This window comes from Trichomycterus rosablanca, chromosome 18 (genome assembly GCF_030014385.1).
Source record: "Trichomycterus rosablanca isolate fTriRos1 chromosome 18, fTriRos1.hap1, whole genome shotgun sequence".
Classification (NCBI taxonomy): Eukaryota; Metazoa; Chordata; class Actinopteri; order Siluriformes; family Trichomycteridae; genus Trichomycterus; species Trichomycterus rosablanca.
The window spans coordinates 5,638,423-5,657,368 of record NC_086005.1 but is presented as its reverse complement, the minus strand read 5'-3'; the positions used below and the strand labels follow the sequence as shown (position 1 = coordinate 5,657,368).

At 38.9% G+C, this 18,946-nt stretch overlaps 1 protein-coding gene across 3 annotated transcripts in view; it reads left to right on the top strand.

Moving 5' to 3' along the window:
• The window catches only part of ptbp3 (polypyrimidine tract binding protein 3), a 69,390-nt gene extending 52,850 nt beyond the window's left edge, over positions 1-16,540 (top strand). For all 3 annotated transcript variants that reach the window (XM_063013910.1, XM_063013909.1, XM_063013911.1), the window contains exons 7-14: positions 3,124-3,298; positions 7,680-7,757; positions 9,669-9,808; positions 10,767-10,800; positions 11,788-11,880; positions 12,055-12,271; positions 13,066-13,143; positions 14,424-16,540. In XM_063013910.1, coding sequence (XP_062869980.1) covers positions 3,124-3,298; positions 7,680-7,757; positions 9,669-9,808; positions 10,767-10,800; positions 11,788-11,880; positions 12,055-12,271; positions 13,066-13,143; positions 14,424-14,556 — 948 coding nt within the window. In that variant the 3' untranslated portion in view covers positions 14,557-16,540. The remainder of the gene's footprint in view (positions 1-3,123; positions 3,299-7,679; positions 7,758-9,668; positions 9,809-10,766; positions 10,801-11,787; positions 11,881-12,054; positions 12,272-13,065; positions 13,144-14,423) is intronic.
• Positions 16,541-18,946: the final 2,406 nt, after the last annotated feature.

Below are 18,946 nucleotides of genomic sequence, written 5' to 3'. Positions count from 1 at the left end.
GATGTTTAGACATTTAAAAGACTGTGACCGAATGCAGGTAATGTACAAACTATCTACAGGTAGCTACAGGTTAGATGTAGGATCATCTGTTGGATCTAGCTTTGGTCATTCCTCACTCTATACCAGCCTGATTTATCACTCGACCCTGCCTATAATCACAGCACCGTAATCAATCACTGTGCCGCTCGGTTTGTGGACTGATGTGTCACCGGTAAATCCGTCCGCCTCGCTTCGTTTTCCGTCTGCTAACGGTTTTGTCCACGCCTGTGCAAATCGTGCACCCCCCATGATTAATTTGTCACCGCTGTGGATATCTAATGAACGGCATTGAAGCAGGAAGAGAAAAAAGCTGGTGCGTAATTACTCCTCTGGTCTGCGGGTGTTATCTATTGTACTGCTGCCATGTTGCATTGCCTCGGCTCACAATGGAGCATTTGTTAGCGTTACTGAAGGAGGTGGGCTCGGGTGCAACTGCCCCCCTGCACAAAAAATCCTCCTCTTCTAAATTACCATGGTAGGAAAGAATAAAAGAATAAAAGTCCTTTACTATGTTCTCTTTCATGGCAAAAACTACATGAATTAAAAGAGGATGGAAGAGATTTACTACATTTTCTGCCTTCTTACAGCAGCCTTCATATTCTGACATGAATTTATAGCTTTACGTCCTGACGTCAGTCTGTTTGCTGCTGTTATTCAGTCTGTCATTGTGATTTATACTAATAATCAGCTCTCTTGAGAAAATTTAGCCCTCTTTAAACTGTTGATCTGTAACCTGTTCCTTCTTCTAAACCCATTTGCTAATGTAAAAAAAAACAGCTTGAAATTGGGTCCTGGAAGCTGCTGCCAAACATAGCATGGATGATTTGCTTCTGCTTCTGGTTTTGAGAAGCAGAATAAAAACACAGAACCATCTGCACTGAATTGCACAAACCATCAAAAATAAAACAGATTTTCAAACAGCTGTTTTCAGTATCTCTACCATCTCTACCACAACCCTCCACTAAAAAATCTTTAAATGTACATGGCATGTAAATTGTTTTTAGATTTATTTGACATCACATTTATTTTACATCACATTTATTTTACATAACATTGCACCAGACAGCATGTGCAAACAGCTTAATACATCTGTTTTGTACTAAGCAGATCTCTTTAGCCCTTCTGTCTTGGTGAGACAGATGACCTGTTTCCCATTCTTTGTTTGATTATTGTGGCAATATCCAATTACTGCTATCTACACATGTATACTGAACAGGCCAGTAAGTGCTCTTCTCCAAGTGTGTTGTGTGTTAAGCTCCACTTTTTTGTAAATTTGCCAGTTTTAAAAAAGGCAGCAGCCATAGAGGAATTATAACTCTATTTTTGCAGAGCTAGATAAAGCATAAGTTGAACTATTAGTTAAATGATACAGAAAATGAACCAAAAAAAAAAAAAAATACTGCTGTGTCAAAATTGTTCAACCCCTACATTATATTGCTGATCTTACAACTTCCTGCTAGTCTGTAGAACCTAAAGTTGGGTTACAACATGATTAAACCATTGGGATTTTAATAACCACCTTTAATTCGCTTCAGCTGTGATTTGTTATATAAACACCAGCCAGAGATTTGAGTGTTTAAGGTGTGTTGCAACCTTACTGAAAACTAATGAGCTGCTTACAAAAGCTGAGAGAGGAGATTATTTATTGGTATAGGAAGGTTAGATTGTCCAAATCTTGAACATTTCTAAAGACACCATTGGGGGTATTGTCTGGGAGCTCCAAAGTTATGGCAGAGCAGCAAACCAGAGCAGCTCAAAATTTCATTTAGAGCCCTCAGCAATCTTATCAGGACAGCAAAGAAAGCCCCTGTGTTACTGCAAAAGGGGGCAGCATGGTGGCTTGATGGGTAGCACTGTCTCCTCACAGCCAGAGGGTCCTGGGTTTGATTCCCAGGTGGAGCGGTCTGGGTCCTTTCTGTGTGGAGTTTGCATGTTCTCCCCGTGTCTGCTTGGGTTTCCTCCAGAAGCTCCGGTTTCCTCCCACAGTCCAAAAACATGCAAGTGAGGTGAACTGGAGATAACAAATTGTTCATGACTGTGTTTGACATTAAACTTGAACTAATGAATCTTGTGTAACCAGTAACTACCTGTCCTGTCATAAATGTAACCAAAGTGTGTAAAAGATTATATTAAAATACTAATGAATAAATACTACAAGATGACCTGATGAAGGCTGGGACGAATGTGTCAACCAAAAGGTCATCATATTACAACCATGGACTTCATAGCCACACTTGATGATGCATGGCACTCCTGGCCAAGAAGCACTGAAATACGGCAGAAATAATACAGACAGATAGGCATGTCTTCTGGGACACAGTTCTATGGAGTTGCAAATCAAAACTAGAAATTATATTGACGTTTTAAAAATTGCTTGTATGTGTCAGTCAATATTTCTCTGTTTATTAAGACTTGTATATGTCCATTCAGTTCTATACACATAATCAGAATAGCAATTAAAATGATGGGGTGTGTATTTCACTGCTGTAGTTAATATAGTGAGAAACGGTAACTTAATATAAGAGGTTAAAATATGTTTAAACAAGTTACCATATAGAAATTAGAAGACATTGTTGCAAAAGAAAAATAAAGTAGGCATGAAAACTCTTAGGAAGTGTAACTGAGTGTCAGTCCGGCACCTGTAGAGGATTTTTATTACTAAAGAAGAGATGATGTATGGGCTTTGAGCAGCAGCTTTAATGAGCCAGATCAGAATAAAGCAGTTAGCAGGTGCTGTGAAAAGCAAATACACCCGTTTACAGCTGGCTCCAGTTTATACAGATTGCATTCTGTTTTATTGTTGCTGTTTAATTTTAGCACTGCCATCATCTGTTTTACTAAAACTGTGGCTTGTTCTAAAGGTTAGAGGGAAGTTTTTTAGGGAAGTTAGGTTATAGGTACTTCACAAACACCATAATTCCTGTAGAGATTCATACTTATCATAGAAGAATATTCAGTATATTCTTTGCAGTATTACTGTCTGAACTGGTCAACCAGCTACTACCAAAACTTCTTCAATAAAAATACAGTTAATCTGCTTTATCTGGAGGTTTAAAAGACATGTGTTTTGTTCTTGTGTTTTAGACCTTGGACGGACAGAACATCTACAATGCTTGCTGTACGTTGCGTATTGAGTTCTCCAAAATGACCAGTTTGAATGTGAAATACAATAACGACAAAAGCAGAGACTTTACACGGCTGGATCTGCCGTCAGGAGACGGCCAGCCCACGCTGGAGCCCACCATGACTGCTGCCTTTGGTAACACACAAACACACGTTTACATTTACTAAGACAGAGTGGCCAGTTGTTTTGTGTTTTTGTGTTGGCTTCAAACTCAACACTGCCAGGTGATAATAACCAGTCGCAGATCGGACTCTTTCTGGAGGGGTGGAGGATCCGGCTTACATTGATCAGATTGTGGGTTGTGCAAGCAGCAGCACATTTATAATCAGGAATTGGAAATGACTATATTAGAAGAAAGAATGTGGTAACCTTTAGGAAAAAAGTGGGTGTTTGTGTGGTAGTAGTCTAACAGCTTAGTCCACAAAGGTGGAGACTCGAGTCTGACTGGGCGCCTGGTTGACAGAATTGGTCACGTCTGGAAAAGGAAAGGCCAGGTTGGGATCTTTAAAAAACCAGAAACAGTAGATGGATTGGCTAATCTAAATTGGCACAATGTTTGAATAAACAAGTAATACGGTAATCATTTTATGCCCTGAAGTGGGTGAATGCCCATTACAGACAGATTCATGACTATAGTCTTTATAATATGTTCCATTCCACTGGCAGTGTTTGTCTATAGAGATTAAATGGTTGTGTGATTTTCCAAATGATTGATATTTTCTTCACCCTGGCACTGTTAAAATAGCTCAAAATGCTGCACCTTGATCCGAAAATGATGATTGAAATTTGTCTTCTCGTCGCCTTTAGACACTGACGAGTGTGTGGGTCTTTGTGTGGGTCTTTGTGTGGGTCTTTGTGTGGGTCTCTGTCTCTGGTTGCTGTTGGTTCATTACATTAAAAGGGCAGATACCAGCCTTTATCTCTCCCATACACAGTGTGGTAGAGCGGCCGAGGTTATTGCATTCGAGTAGATTTATAGCGGTACGGAAGGCGGCTTTGTATGCATGTGCATGTGTGTGTTTTATGGTGCAGGTGGCAGCTACGATGGACAGCTCATCCACTCATCTCATAGTCCAAGGTCCTGTAAATCACAGGTGCTGTTCGGAGGGATGGGCACTGTCGCTGCTGATAAGCTTTGTGTGTGTGTGTGTGTGTGTGTGTGTGTGTGTGTGTGTGTGTGTGTGTGTGTGTGTGTGTGTTTCTTTTAAATCTGAAGCTGAATGTAATAAATTGACCCTCTGTGTATTTGAGGGTGTTGAAATGAATTCTGCCTGCCAGACATTAGAAAATGCAGTAAACAGTGTTATTAATGCAGTATTTATTAATGCGCCTCTGTTTCCTGCTAAACATCCTTTAACATTATTGTAAGCACCAAAGACAGAGAGCTGTCTGGGGCACCTGGATGGTGCAGGGTGGCCTTGGATGGTCTAACACCACCAAGCTTGATTCTTAAGCCTCAGTACTAGCAGTACCTTTACACTGGCCAGCAGTGGATTCTTACCAGGATTCTCAGCATGTTTGGAGGACCGTGCTCTTCTCTCTGTATTTCTGTGGCATGTGGGTGGTGTTTCTGTCAGTCTGAACCTACAGAAGATCTTTAAGTACAGGACAGAACTTCGATCACAGACTAACATGGATTAAACTTAGCATTATTGGCCGGTTTACAGTATGCAGTGGTGTATAAATGTAAATTTACAGCTGTGGGCCAGATTAAATCAGTATGTGGGCTGAATTTGGCCCTCACGATCGCTTCTGGACACAGATAAGGTATTAAAATACAGCTCAAATCTGTAGAGAGATTTACTTCAGAGGCAAGCTTTGAGAGCTCCTCAGGATTCATGTGGTTGTACACCACCCACTCTACCAGCTGTACCTCAACTCATGAGACTTGAAATTTGTACTGGCCTCCCTGACTGGTTTAATGTTGTGTAGGAAGCATGTGCTAGCTTTCACCCTTTCAGACTGGTATAAACTGTGTAATGAAAGATCCATTTAGAAAGTGAGTGTTGGTTGGAGGAATAGAGAAAAATTAAGGCAATGGAGGGGAATAGGAGTCTGTTAGGCTAGCTCACCTCACTGAGGTACTGTTAGCTGGCCATGAACAGACATGATTGCCTACTGTATGGCCTTTCATGGATTGGTGCCATTCCAGGATCTTCCTGCCTCGCGCCGGGCAGCACGGTGGCTCGGTGGGTAGCACTGCTGCCTCACGGCAAGAAGGTCCTGGGTTCAATCCCTAGGTGGGGCGGTCCAGGTCCTTCTGTGTGGAGTTTGCATGTTCTCCCTGTGTCTGCATGAGTTTCCTCCCACAGTCCAAAGACATGCAAGTGAGGTGAACTGAAGATAAAAAATTGTCCAGTGTTTCCCAGTGAAATTCCACCAGGCGGGACCCTGAATTAGTTTTGTGTTAGGAATATCTACAGTAAAGCACAGCTGAACAAAAGCATAAAGCATACACAGCTGTATTAATAATATTAATGTATTAATAACCAACGTTAGGAACTGTGGATGTATCAGATTGGTAGCTTTGGTTAACACATTAATTCTCCTTGGGCTGCAAGTCAAGCTGTGGTTTATGTATATAGGAGGTCTTTCCTAGTGACCACTTGCCTTATAATCTGCATTCTAGATTATAGCACAGTCTTATTAGATCAGCTAAACAAGGGAGATTGGGTTGGCTCAGGAACATGGATATGTTTCCAATAAGCTAACAGGAATATTGACAGGTTTTTAGGTCTTCATATTCTTCATACAAGAAGAAAATGCATTTGTATATTCGTAGGCTGTTTAAAGACAAAAAAACAAACAAACCATACAAACTCCAGTATCTCCAGTATTACCCAACATACCACATTCAGGAGTAACTGTTTGTGAAGCAGTGTAATTTTGTAGATTACAGACGTATCTTGAATAGGATATATGAATTCGATTCCTTCAGTGAAACCGGTGTCTATGGTGAAACTGGAGGGGAGAAGTGAATGCCAGCTCTGTGCTATAATTAACGGTGCTGTTTGTGTGCTGTATAATCAGGCTGGCTGAGATGCCTGCTGCTTGGAGATGCTCTACACTTCCCCCAAATACTTGTTCTATTTGGCATGAAGCCACAAGAGTCTTCTTTACATTTTCATTTCTTGAAATGGCCACATTTCTCCTGATCTTTACTCAGTAGGCATAAAACATTCGAACATCTCAACAGTAATCCTGTTAGTCCACACTTAGGTGATACATTTAAGTAAACTGACGTTTTTTTGGACATCCTCATACTGTAAAGTTGGTTGTTAATCAATTGGTTCAAAATTCACTGTTGCAATTCCTCTGTTGCTTGCACTACCTCCATCGCATCCGAAATCCCTTCTGACCTTCCCCTCCTCAGACACAGCCAATTGCTTTTGCAATTGAAAAAGCAAACACTGCAGTGGTGAGCTAGCGTACTAAACTGTTGCACCACCCCAGTGCTCATTTGACAGTATTTCAAATGTGACTTACATTTTTTGCAGTCTCTTTGTCTCTTTTACTTTTTACTGTTCAGTCACACTGGTCTCTCAAATTAGTGGAAATAAACATAGAATAACTAGAAGTTCTGATGGTTAAATTATGGGTCAGTTCATTTTTTAATGTGTTGCCGCCCCACCCCACCTTCCTTGACTCTGACTGTGGTCACATTTTGTTGACGGTTCCCACACATTTTTGGAGTGTGTCTGTTGGAAATTGTGCCTATTTAGTCAAAAGGGTATTTTTTTATATTTATTTGTGCATTTTCTCCCATTTTTTCTCACTATTAAGCGTAGTCAATTTGTCGGCCGCTGCTGGGGATCCCTGATTGCATTTGAGGAGGACACGTGCGCAGTCCTTCTTTTCACCCATGCATTCTGCACAGGTGCCTCTATCTGCTAACCGGGGTCCTTACACAGCGTTTGAAGACCCCACCCACATAGTCCGATCATCCCACCCTAGCAGACATGATGGCCAATTAGTGTTTGCTGCAGGCACTGACAATTATGCCTGCTAGATGGCGCCCAGCTGACCTGTGGCAACGCCGAGTTTCGAACCAAAAAGTTCAGAATCTCAGCGCTGGTGTGCTAGCGGAATATCCCACTGTGCCACCTGGGCGCACCAAAAGAGAATTTTTGAGGTCAGTCTTCCAATCGACGTTCCAAATCATCCAAAGGTTTTATTATTTTCTGCACGGTGGCACATCTGTACTGAAAAAGAAAAGAACCCTCCCCAAACTCATACCACAAAGTTAAGAGCATATCAGTTTTTTTAGATTCATTTTATACACATTAACAATAGGTGCATACCTAATACAGAAGGGTGTCTAGATACTTATGACCAAATAGTGTATCTCTCTGTTTCTCACACAGATCACTTTAAATTGAACATTATTTGTATTGTATTAAAATAGCCTTGCTTAATTTTCCATCTTGCTCCAGCCTAAAGTGATATAGCGTCTGGTAGCTGTAGGTGACCGTACATACTTACATCTGTGTTAATGTGGGCTTCTTTTTTCACACAGGGGCTCCTGGGATCATCTCCTCACCCTACGCTGGAGCGGCTGGATTTGCTCCAGCTGTTGGTTTCCCTCATGCTGCAGGTAAATGGCTTTTACACATTCAGATTCTCTCACACATTCAAGCAGAACCAGCAGAAGTCTGCTAATGAAGGACGTGGCCCAGTTATCACGCTTCTGTTTAGGCTAAATGATGGAGATGAAAGTATGAAGATAATCTTTTGGAGCAAATGGAATGACATGTCTGGTCATTAGGTCTTTAATGCGAATAAAACAGAAGCAGATTGACCATAAAGACCGACCGATACTGAGCATGTTTTCCAAAACAATTCACACACAGATCATTCACTATACAAAATTGTCTATTGATTATTCGGCCATGAATGTAATCTGTTACACTCACATACAGAGATGGATAGAGTTTTGCCTTTTGTTTGAAGAACTAGATGTGTGAATAATAAGTAGTGATAGTCAGTTGTGACTACGAGAAATGTAAGAGATTCACTCCTGAAGTAAAGAAGTGAGTGTGTTTGCTCTGTGATTGACTGGTGACCTGTCCAGGGTGTTTCCTGCTTTTCGTCCAGTGAATTGGATCTACTGTGACCCCAAATAGGATGAAGCAGTGGTAAAACAGACACTGAATGAATAATTGAATGAATGTTTGTGAACCCCAAGAAATTGTACTTTTTATGTCTTTATTGGACACATTAATCATTCACAGTCCAGGCTGGACATAAGTGTGTTCCCTTGTATTGAATAACATAATAACGTTTCCTGTAGCTGCTGATCAGACTTGCACTGCGATGAGGAGGAATTTTAGACCATTCTGGGATTTCTTGCATGAACAGCCCTTTTCAGGTAACGCCACAGCCTCACGATTGGGTTTAGATCTGGACTCTGACTTTACCATTCTGAAACACAAATGTTCTTCCTCTTTAAATCCTCCTTTTTATTGTTTTGGGGTGTTGGCTTGTTGTGCCACCCTTCAGCTATTAAACTACAGTCCGCTAACATGACCTTATTGATAAAATTTTAAATCCTTGTCTTTGGAGCAGGGAAGCAGCCCCAAACCTTAATGCTCCATCCGCCATGCTTTACAGCCTGGATGATATTTTGGTGTTGGACTGTTTTACCTACGAGCAGAAAAAAAAACCTTTTGTCTCATTTGTTTGAAGAAAATTGTCCCAGAAGAGTTTTGGAGTATCTAGTTGGTCTTTTCCAACCTAAAGCAGTGCAGCAAGTTTTTTTTGGCCACTCGTACATCTCCATTTGGATTCTTTAATGCTGTTGCATGTTGTCCTGTTGGTGTGACCTTTGCATGATGTCCATTCCATAAACAATTAATTCAACTTTTCTGAATGTATAAAATTTTTTAAAATCTTATTGTGGATTGATGATGGACAGTTTTCACAAATGCTTTTGCCTTTTCCAGCTTCATGCACCTTCACACTTCACACTTTTCAGCTTTTCAAAATGTTTTAATATCTGCTTCACATTCTCACAACTTTATTAGGAGCAGAATTAGAATGAGTGTGTATGCACTATGTGTATGTTGTGGGTGTGTTGAAAGTCTTGTGTGGATTTGAGGATATAGATGTTAATGTTAATAGATGTTAAGGTTTATGAATGTTTTCCACCCTGGAGTGCCAATGATTAATCACTGTAAAAACACATAGCTATGATTAATATTGACATGACATTATTATTTAATTGTTGGAAAACAGCAGCTGGTTTCTGGAGTTTGCTTTCTCTTCCTTTACTCTTTTCTCAACATATATTTCTATATGTTAAATAATACTATTACTATATTTTAAATATTTACCTACAAAATAAAGCTTCATTTTCACTTTGTATAAAACAAGCCATGTAGTTCACAAAAACACTGCATTTATCCTTTTTATGTAGCTTAGAGGATATTATAAGATGTATCTGAAACATTTCCTATCCTGTCTCTAACACTGTGGCTACTCTTTGCTGGTGGGCGTGTGCCCTCAGGTCTCTCCATGCAGGCGATGCCTGGTGCCCTGGGACACCTTACGATCCCCACGTCAGCTGTAGCTGGACGCATGGCCATCCACGGAATGCCCCCCAACGCCCTTCACTCTGTTCTACTCGTCTCCAACCTCAACCCTGATGTGAGTGACCCTTATCCAACCCTTCTTTCCTACTCTCCCCCCCCCAACACACGCACATCCAAACCATCCTGTCTACTGTTATAGGATTACTGCAGCCAGAACGGAAATGGATCTTGTTCTTTTTCTAACCTAAATATAATAAGCCAAGCATTTTGTGCCTTAGTTGTATTAAAAATATTGTATTGGAGTTATGATGCTTATGTGGCGGGAAAGTTATGGATGCCTATTGCTACCAATCTAGCACGAATACTCAAATAATCACAGACTGACCTCAGACTGGATTTTCTCAATGTTTTCTGACATGTAGGGCACTTTTTTCTTTTACAGTAAAAATACAAATTCAAATTGTTAAAACATTACTAACCTAAATGTGGAATATTTAAGTTTTAAGTGTATTTTAAATAATTTTAAACTCCTCCAGATTCACCCAATGAGGTTTAACCTACACTTAAAATTCATTAATACTGTACAGTTATAAAACTGACTTAATCTTTTCAGACTGTTATTGTTTTAATAGTCTGAACTATAAATCTTTGTTTCTATTAAGGGCCAGTATACAAAATATGAATATAAGCATTCTAACTGGTCCTTATGGGCTTTCCTATGCTGTTAAATACAATATTATTTTTTCAATACAATTATTATTAATTCTTCTCCTTTCACTAAACTTTTGACATTCAAAGTAAATTATCATATTAATACACTAATATTTTTAAGATTAATGGAAGTTTATTTTCATGCCATAAGCTTCTAATTAGAACTTGCAATCGGAACCTTCAGCTGTCAAACATTGACACGATTTAGTAAATCCTCACAGTAATGTTTCAAAATGTGGTAGTAAGCTTGCAACAAGAGTGGAAGCTATAGTGGCAGCATTGAGGTACCAACTTTATTATATTATGCGTCTTTTTCAATATTTCTTCAATTCGTTGTTTTAAAATCTTGTTTTTTTATGTAGAGTACATCACCACACGGACTCTTCATCTTATTTGGTAAGTACTACCATATTATGTTACTCTTCTAAATTATTTTTGTGGAAGGTTGTTTGAATGAAATCTGAAGCAGTAAAACAAACACAGCTGAGAATTTGTTCCAGATTTTTCCATTGTACAAAAACACCCACACAGTTGTGTTGCAGTTGTTTTCCTTACAATTTAATAACTTTCTACAACTGAGCTAGCAAAACCCTCATTAGTCTGATGTGTGAAAGGCTGAACATCATAAAACACTGAAGACTAAAGGAGTGATTTTGTGTACCAGATGTGTAACAGCAATACATAAATAATCGACTGACCAGTTCATTAGATACATTATACAAATACTCTCTAGGACCTAAATGCACAGCATCAGTGTTTGGTGCATCAGTACTTTTCTTCTGGTTCTTTTTACACCCGAGAAACATGCAATAGGTGGATTGGCAGCTCTAAATTGGCTCTAGATATAAGTAAATGATTTGCTGTGATGCACTAGTTCTCACGCCACAGCCCTCTTGGAAGCATCACTGTTAAGAATTCTGTATTTCACTCGTGTCCCCAAAGCATGCATAAAATTTGTGATATCAAAGCCCACCCATTTAGAGAAAAGAGATGTGATTGGTCGATTTTACTGACAATTGAAACTGGTCTTTCATTGAATTACTATTACCAAGCCAGCTGACAATTTACAACTGGGCTGACATTCTTTCTACCGACAGCAGAGGGAGACAAAGAGACTTCTTTAATTTAACCCTTTATATTTCAATGCAAATTAAATAGACAGGTATGAAAGATTTATTTATGTTCATTGTCAAATATCAGTCAATAAAATAAAATCAGAACTGATCACTTATTGTAATATTATATATGATATAGTGTTTAATATATCGACTCCTGGTCTACTGTCCAATCCAATACTAATTCGGGGGTTCAGGCTTATTTTAGCCTAGATCATAGAACATGTTAATATCACTAAAAGATTTTTCTATTTTTGTGTTTGTGCAGGAGTGTACGGAGATGTCCACAGAGTTAAGATTCTGTTCAACAAGAAAGAGAATGCTTTAGTACAGATGGCAGACGCCACACAAGCCCAGCTCGGTATGTGGCGTCTTTTTTCTTAACCTACTGTTGTGCTTAATTAATTGTGATGAATTAGGATTTGAAGTCTTACTGTGTATTGCAATCGTCACACGCACCAACAGAAGTCCAGTAGTGGTGTGTGAAAAGAAACTGTTTAGAAAGAAATAAAGAGGTTTTTTTTGTCTTTCTAAGCTATGAGCCATCTAAATGGACAGCGGTTGTATGGCAGGGTGATGCGTGTCACCATCTCGAAGCACCAGACAGTTCAGCTACCCCGCGAAGGTCAGGAGGATCAGGGCTTGACCAAAGACTTCAGTGGCAGCCCACTTCATCGCTTCAAAAAACCTGGCTCCAAAAACTTCCAGAACATTTTTCCACCTTCAGCCACGCTGCACCTCTCCAACATCCCGTAAGTGTCCGGTGTTACCCTGCTTACACACAGCGTTTAAAAGAGCCGTCTGCATATTATACATATAACCATATAACAGACACATCTGATTATTTCAGTAGTGGGTACATTTGTCCATTATTGTAGTTTTTAATATGTTTTGTGCATTGCTGCTAAGTAAAAGTATTAATCAGATTGAACATCACAACATTTAATTAAATAATGTACAGAAAGTTTTGAGTCTGCACACACTAAAAGAAGTAAAACAATGTCCTAATAACGTTGTGGCACATTTGTTATTTTATATTCTATTTTTTCCAATCTTTCATACTGAGCAAATTAAGTTATTTTTTGGCAAATGCAGTAAAAGTCTGAACTGAAACTTATTTTTACCTAGAACATCACAAAACATGAACTTTTACCAGGGGTGCCGGAGCAGTTGAGACCTGGTTGCTGCCTGGCAATAGATGCAACATAGATGGATTTAATTAAACCATAGAAATTAGGAATACACATATAATATCAGAGACTACCTAACGGATACAAAGCACCCACATAAACCTTTCCTGCCGTGAATTCAGAAGTAAACACGCCGTTAAAAGGTAGATAGATTGAGAGATAGAGAGAGAGAATTAAAACAGAAAAAACAAGTACACAAATGCTTACGTGCTTTGTGATACATTTAATGTAGAAAAAAAACATTTACCATTTTTTGGTTTCCATCAGACCAGCAAAACTTTTCTCACCTGTTCTGATTCTACTGCATTTGACTATGAATTGTCTCATTCTTTTTTCTTTTATTTTCTCTTGTTCAGACCTTCTGTTGGTGACGACATGCTGACGGAACTCTTCTCAAGTTCAGGCTACACAGTGAAAGCGTTCAAATTTTTCCAGTAAGTCCAATTTCTCACAGTTCAATAGTCGGCACCAGTTTCTTATTTCTGTTTCCCAAACTGTCACACAATCACAAATCTGGACACCCCAAAGGTTTCTGTGTACTGAGACAAAGAACATTAATAAATAGCCTGTACAAAATCTAGGTACCTATCTTGCCATGAGAATGACCAATGTGTAAACATGGCGTTAACAAATAAATAAATAAATAATGTGAAGCACCTCATGGACCTCACGTGTAAATCACATCTAGCAGTAAGAGAAGAAGTTTTTTCCATTAATGGTGCCTCATTGATTCTTTGCTCTTTGATGCAAGCATGTGAGAAAAAGTAAATTGTTGTTGATGTTCTGACCCTTTAGGACTGGAGATGTGCTCTGATTAAAATTGCTGCCACCTATTGATATTGAATTTACTTACCTGTTTTTGCCAACTGAAAGAAATCTGGAGAGGATTTTCTGTTGTATTAATAAGCCAGTTTTTCAGAAAATAGCTCTTTGTGAAAACATTGATCACGGCTTCTGTTAAGAAAACAGAAGTGAGAGAACAGTAGTTAAATTTTCCCATAGTAAAGGTCTGACAGCAGTTCAGTTTTATCAATGCATTTGCAGTGCATGACTATATATAACACATTTAAATCATAAAAGGTGTTTAGTTTGGTTTGGCCTTGGCTTATGTATGATCTACTCATGTCAGCTTATTTGACCTGCCAACATTAGAGCAATATTGTAAAAAAACTGGCTAAAGTTTTGTGGTGTCCATACACAACTGGTAGTACAATCATAAGTACTGAGCTATGTTAAATCTGAATAAGTCCCACTGGTACCTACAATAAACAATTAAATTCTTGTATAACCATTTGCTATCACCAAGCAGCATAACTATTGCATGTCGGAATCACCACATTTCTGAAATATAGTGGACACTATGGTACACGCCTGAAAACACTTAAAATTGTCACACTGTACAATTCATCATCCATTCATAATAAGTGTCTTTTTAAAAATACCTTGAAACCAAAACATAAAAACTCTGTCCCTGTCAGAATATCCCAGAGACAAAAGTAATACAGAACTTGGTAGACGAATGATGCATGATCAGTCTACAAAATAATAAAAAACCAGTAAAGTGTTGGAAGTGATTTAGTAGATGCACTAATTCAGTAATGAAATATTTAGGTTTAATATCCCATACTCGCTCTATTTACTAAACAGTTTGCTCAAAATATCAGCACACACTAGTTGCAAAGTCACATTGCTTTTTTTCTTTCTTTCACCTCAGGAAGGACCGCAAGATGGCATTGATCCAGCTGGGCTCTGTGGAGGAGGCCATCCAGGCTCTCATCGAACTCCACAACTACGACCTGGGAGAGAACCATCACCTCCGTGTGTCTTTTTCCAAGTCCACCATCTAGTCTTCACTTCAAGAGCGCGGCTCCGTTCAGGTTTAATATGAGCAACAAGCCTGACTGATGAACCTAAAGAGGAGGCAAAATAAATAATAATTATTATTATATAAAAAAAAAAAAAACTGGGTAGTTTTAGAGCTGTATAGGGGAACTGGTTAAGGAAAATTTTAGAGACTAGATGTACAACCTTCAGAAAAGGACTGAAGGTGATTTTGTCCTGAGTTCAGGGCTGCTGGAGATGTGGGAGCTTCCAAAGCAAGGAGGTTTGTCCCTGTTTTCCTGTTGATCACAGTTATTATTTACAGCACAGCCATTTTTTGGATGGCTTCAGCAAAATGGCAAAGGAAGACAATTTCCTAAAGAATCACAAGCTGAGAATTTCTGCTGCACAGTCTGTTTTTTTAATAGAAATGTAGAGATGGACACACCTGAGACTGCATGATCTGCTGTTTGTACCAGGTGCTCTACCAATCCTGCGTCCTTTCAGAATGAGACATGCGCTGGATGGGTGGATGCAAAAATCATCCATCGCCTTTAAATGTCACTGATGTCATCACAAGGTGCTGCTGGGTACCAACCCTGTAGCGACATTTCTTACTAAGGAGCCATTCTTACATTTGGGTAGCAGTAAAACGCAGACGGACTGAGCACAATGCAGCCGACTTGGCGTTTGTCCTGCTCTCTGATTTGTTTTGAACACTGATGCTTTGAGCGTGATTACTGTTGGACCAACAGTATGAATCTGTGAATAGATGGTGGACTTAAATGTTCTCCTGTGAAATGAGTTCTAATTTTGGTTTTTGACATCAAACAGACAAGGCTGATGTTGGACCGCATCACCAGGACCATGGCGTTTGTTTGCTGCGTCGGATGCTGAACGTTGGCGGCTTGATTGTTTCCGCTAAGACTTTTTTGAAACATGCATGACCATTCCAGAAAAGCATGGCCAGTCAGCCAGCCGTCAGTCCTACTGGAACACTCCAATCATCAGTGCCCAGCTGTTGGGAGGCCCCACCTCCTAGTAAATGTCATTTTTGAATGTGAATGATGTAGCCCCCTGACAATGCTTTCTTTTGGGAATGGATTAATCCTCCATAAAGTTCCCACATTTGATTCTTGTCATCACAATCTTTAATTTTTTTTTTTTTTCTTTTTTTTTTTCTTTCATTATTTTGGTCTTGTGGCACATTGATAAATGAGCTCTGCTCTTTTGGGTAAGGCTGCGTTCACAAGGACATTTTAGGTTCAGGCAAAAATGCACTCTAGTCAACAATGCAACTCTTTACAGTCTTTAACAGATTTGTAAAGACTGTAAAGAGATGGTCCATTACTGAAAAGTGCAAAGGCTTTGCTATAGGGCAGTATGGATAAGCAATAAAAAACATTGCTTATATTGGATTTTGCTTATATTTAGTGCTGAGTTGTGCCACTTTGAATGTATAAGATCAGCTGATTAAGAGGCTCAGTGTGGCACAGGTCTATTAACAAGTACTGGTCATAAGAGAAAAACATCAGTCTCCACCTTTCCTTATACGGCTGCCGAAAATGTCCTTGTGAACTCCTTGTGTCCCGTCTTGCCATGTGACGTTCATGGAACCAGAACGAGTGACATGGACCTGTTCCATTTTACTACTTTTGTTTCTGTGGTCTCCTCTCTTTTTTGGCTGTCTGCTCTGGTCTTCTACAGAAAATGCTACATCAGCCACCACTTGTTTGCCTTGCTGTCCCACACTAATGCCTCCACATACAAACATGAGCAAAACAGGAAAAGCAAGGGAGAGAAATTAAGAGCACTGAGGGAGATTGAGCCCCAGAGCAGAACCTGCTGAAATCTTTAATACTGTGCTGCAGAACTGTTAAGTGAACCAGTTAATTATGGTGCATTAAATAGTCACATGATGTCAGTAGGGATGGTGAGCGTAAGCTTCAGTGTGCATTTGTTTGAGGAAATACTTTTTTCAACATGTAGCATAAGAGCAATTAGCATAAAAATAATGTCAATGTTCCCCAGTGCTTAAAATGAAAGCAAAAAAGCAGTTTACTCAAAACTCACTCACACAAAGTCTGAAATGAGCTTTATTAACAAGTACAAGCGTTTTACAAAAATATATCAGTGAATAACAAAAACTTTAAACTTTTATTTTACTTAACACCTAAAAAAGAGCCGATTTAATGTCTGTCAGCTTAGCATCACAAATGGAATCATATTCATTCCAAATAGAATTTACTTGCCTGGTAGTGACCAGAAGCACTGCTTATTTAAAAAAAAAAAAACAGTCTGTTGTATTACTGCTCAGTAAATCTAAAGTGGATTTAGGCAAGTATAAAATTATTTTACTAACCCAATTATAAATTGTGTACTGTTGCTTAGGTAGCTTTATGAGCTTTATTGCTGAAATTGGTCTGCCGTGAATTAGAAACTACTGGACCACAACAGACACCGTCCACAGACGAGTGAGCTTTATGAGGTTTATGGACATAGACATTTACAATTTTGGCATTTAGCAGATGCTTTGTATCCAGAGCGACTTCCAGTACTCTGACAGTACATTGTCTAAGCAATTGAGGGTTAAGGGCCTTGCTTAAAGGCCCAACAGTGACAGCCTGGCACAAGTGGGGTTTTGAACCAGTGACTTTCTGATTACTAGTCCATTACCCTAACCACTAGGCTACAACTGACACAAAGATAGCAAGTTAGATTGTCGTTAAACTCATAAAGTAGATGGTTTGTTATTTCAAACCATAGGGGACTTAGATTGCCTATAGCTAAAATGCTATGTCACTGCTAAATTGCTAACGCTAAAATACTATGTGACTACTAAATTGCTAAAGCTAAAATTCTATGTGACTGCTAAATTGCTAAAGCTGAAATACTAAGTCAGGGCTAAATTGCTAAAGCTAAAATTCTAAGTCACTGCTGAATTGCTAAAGCTAAATTGCTATGTGACTACTAAATTGCTAAAGCTAGAAGTCTATGTCACTGCTAAATTGCTAAAGCTGAAATACTAAGTCAGGGCTAAATTGCTAAAGCTAAAATACTGAGTCACGGCTAAATTGCTAACTGCCCAACAACAAGGAACAAGCTATCAAGCCTGACTGATCCCACATGCTCGGACCAGCCAACTGTAAGTGCAGGTTCGAGCTGTGATGGTGACTCCGGTGCTCTGTTGTGAGTGAGTTTTAAATAAATCATCATTTGCTTTCTGTTGTTTTTAGCTAAGAGACTCAGTTACTGTTTCTGTATGTAGACGCTCCTGCACTACAGCTGCAGCAGATTCGGTTAAAAATGCTTGAAATTTTCTGTCAGCAAATGTAGTCATCAGGACTATCGACGTGCTTCATACGATGATGCCCAGAGATCTACCTTCAATTCATTCAGCTCATGTGATCAGCACATCTGGTTCAAGTGATCCGACAAGTAAGAAGATTTGAATGTATGACAGGATCTGGGCTGTAGATCTCCAGGTCCAGGGTCAACCATTTCGGTCCTCCAGTATGTACAAACAGACACGGTGGCCTCTTACACAGCCCAGGTCAAGCCTTAAAGTTCATACAAACGCTGCTGCAGTCTCTGGATGGTACTGACCCTGTTCCTGTGTAAATGTCATCAAAGAAAATAGAGATAAAAATCAGGTTTAAAGATAAAAATAAGATGTAATTTAATTTAAGGCAAGGCAAGAGAGTGTTTCTTTTGCTAACTTAATCTGAAGCGATTTCACTTTCGCTAACACTTCTTAATCGAAAGGCTTTTTTTTTCTTTTTTTTTTTTTTAGGTTTACAGTCTTAAATAAAGCAAAACTATTCAGGTCTATTTATCTTAACGATTGTCAAGATTTTTTGGAGAAAAAAGAAGTTACTTATTTTTGGTAATTTGTTCTTTTTTATTCAGATAAACAGAAAACAAATTTAAAACCTTAAACAGGTTTTTGTACCACTATAATCATTGATCATGGTGAATTAGAAAACATATTTACTGTGTATTTACTTCATTTTCTTATTATGTGCCTTATAATGTGTTTATAATCACATAGGTTTTAGAAATATTACCTAAGATATCTTAAGTACTATTGTATGGGATTGGTGAAAGGGTTAATTTTATTTGAGCTTTAGTTTTTCTGGTAGTTTTTTTAGATGTGTATATTTGTGAGAACTTTGTGACGTGTGATTTAAATCATAAATGAATGTTTGGTGCTTTGATTGCACGCTGGAGAGATGAATGGTTTTGTAAATGCTCACTGGGTGCTGTGGGGTTTCCTTTTTTTTGATTAGGTGAAATCTCAGCGTGATGAAATGCGCTGAAACTAAATTAAAGCCATGACAGTTGTGCATTTGGGCACATGAGGGAGGGGAAGGCCTTTAATGTTCAAATTTTAACAGTAAAAAATATTAATCAACC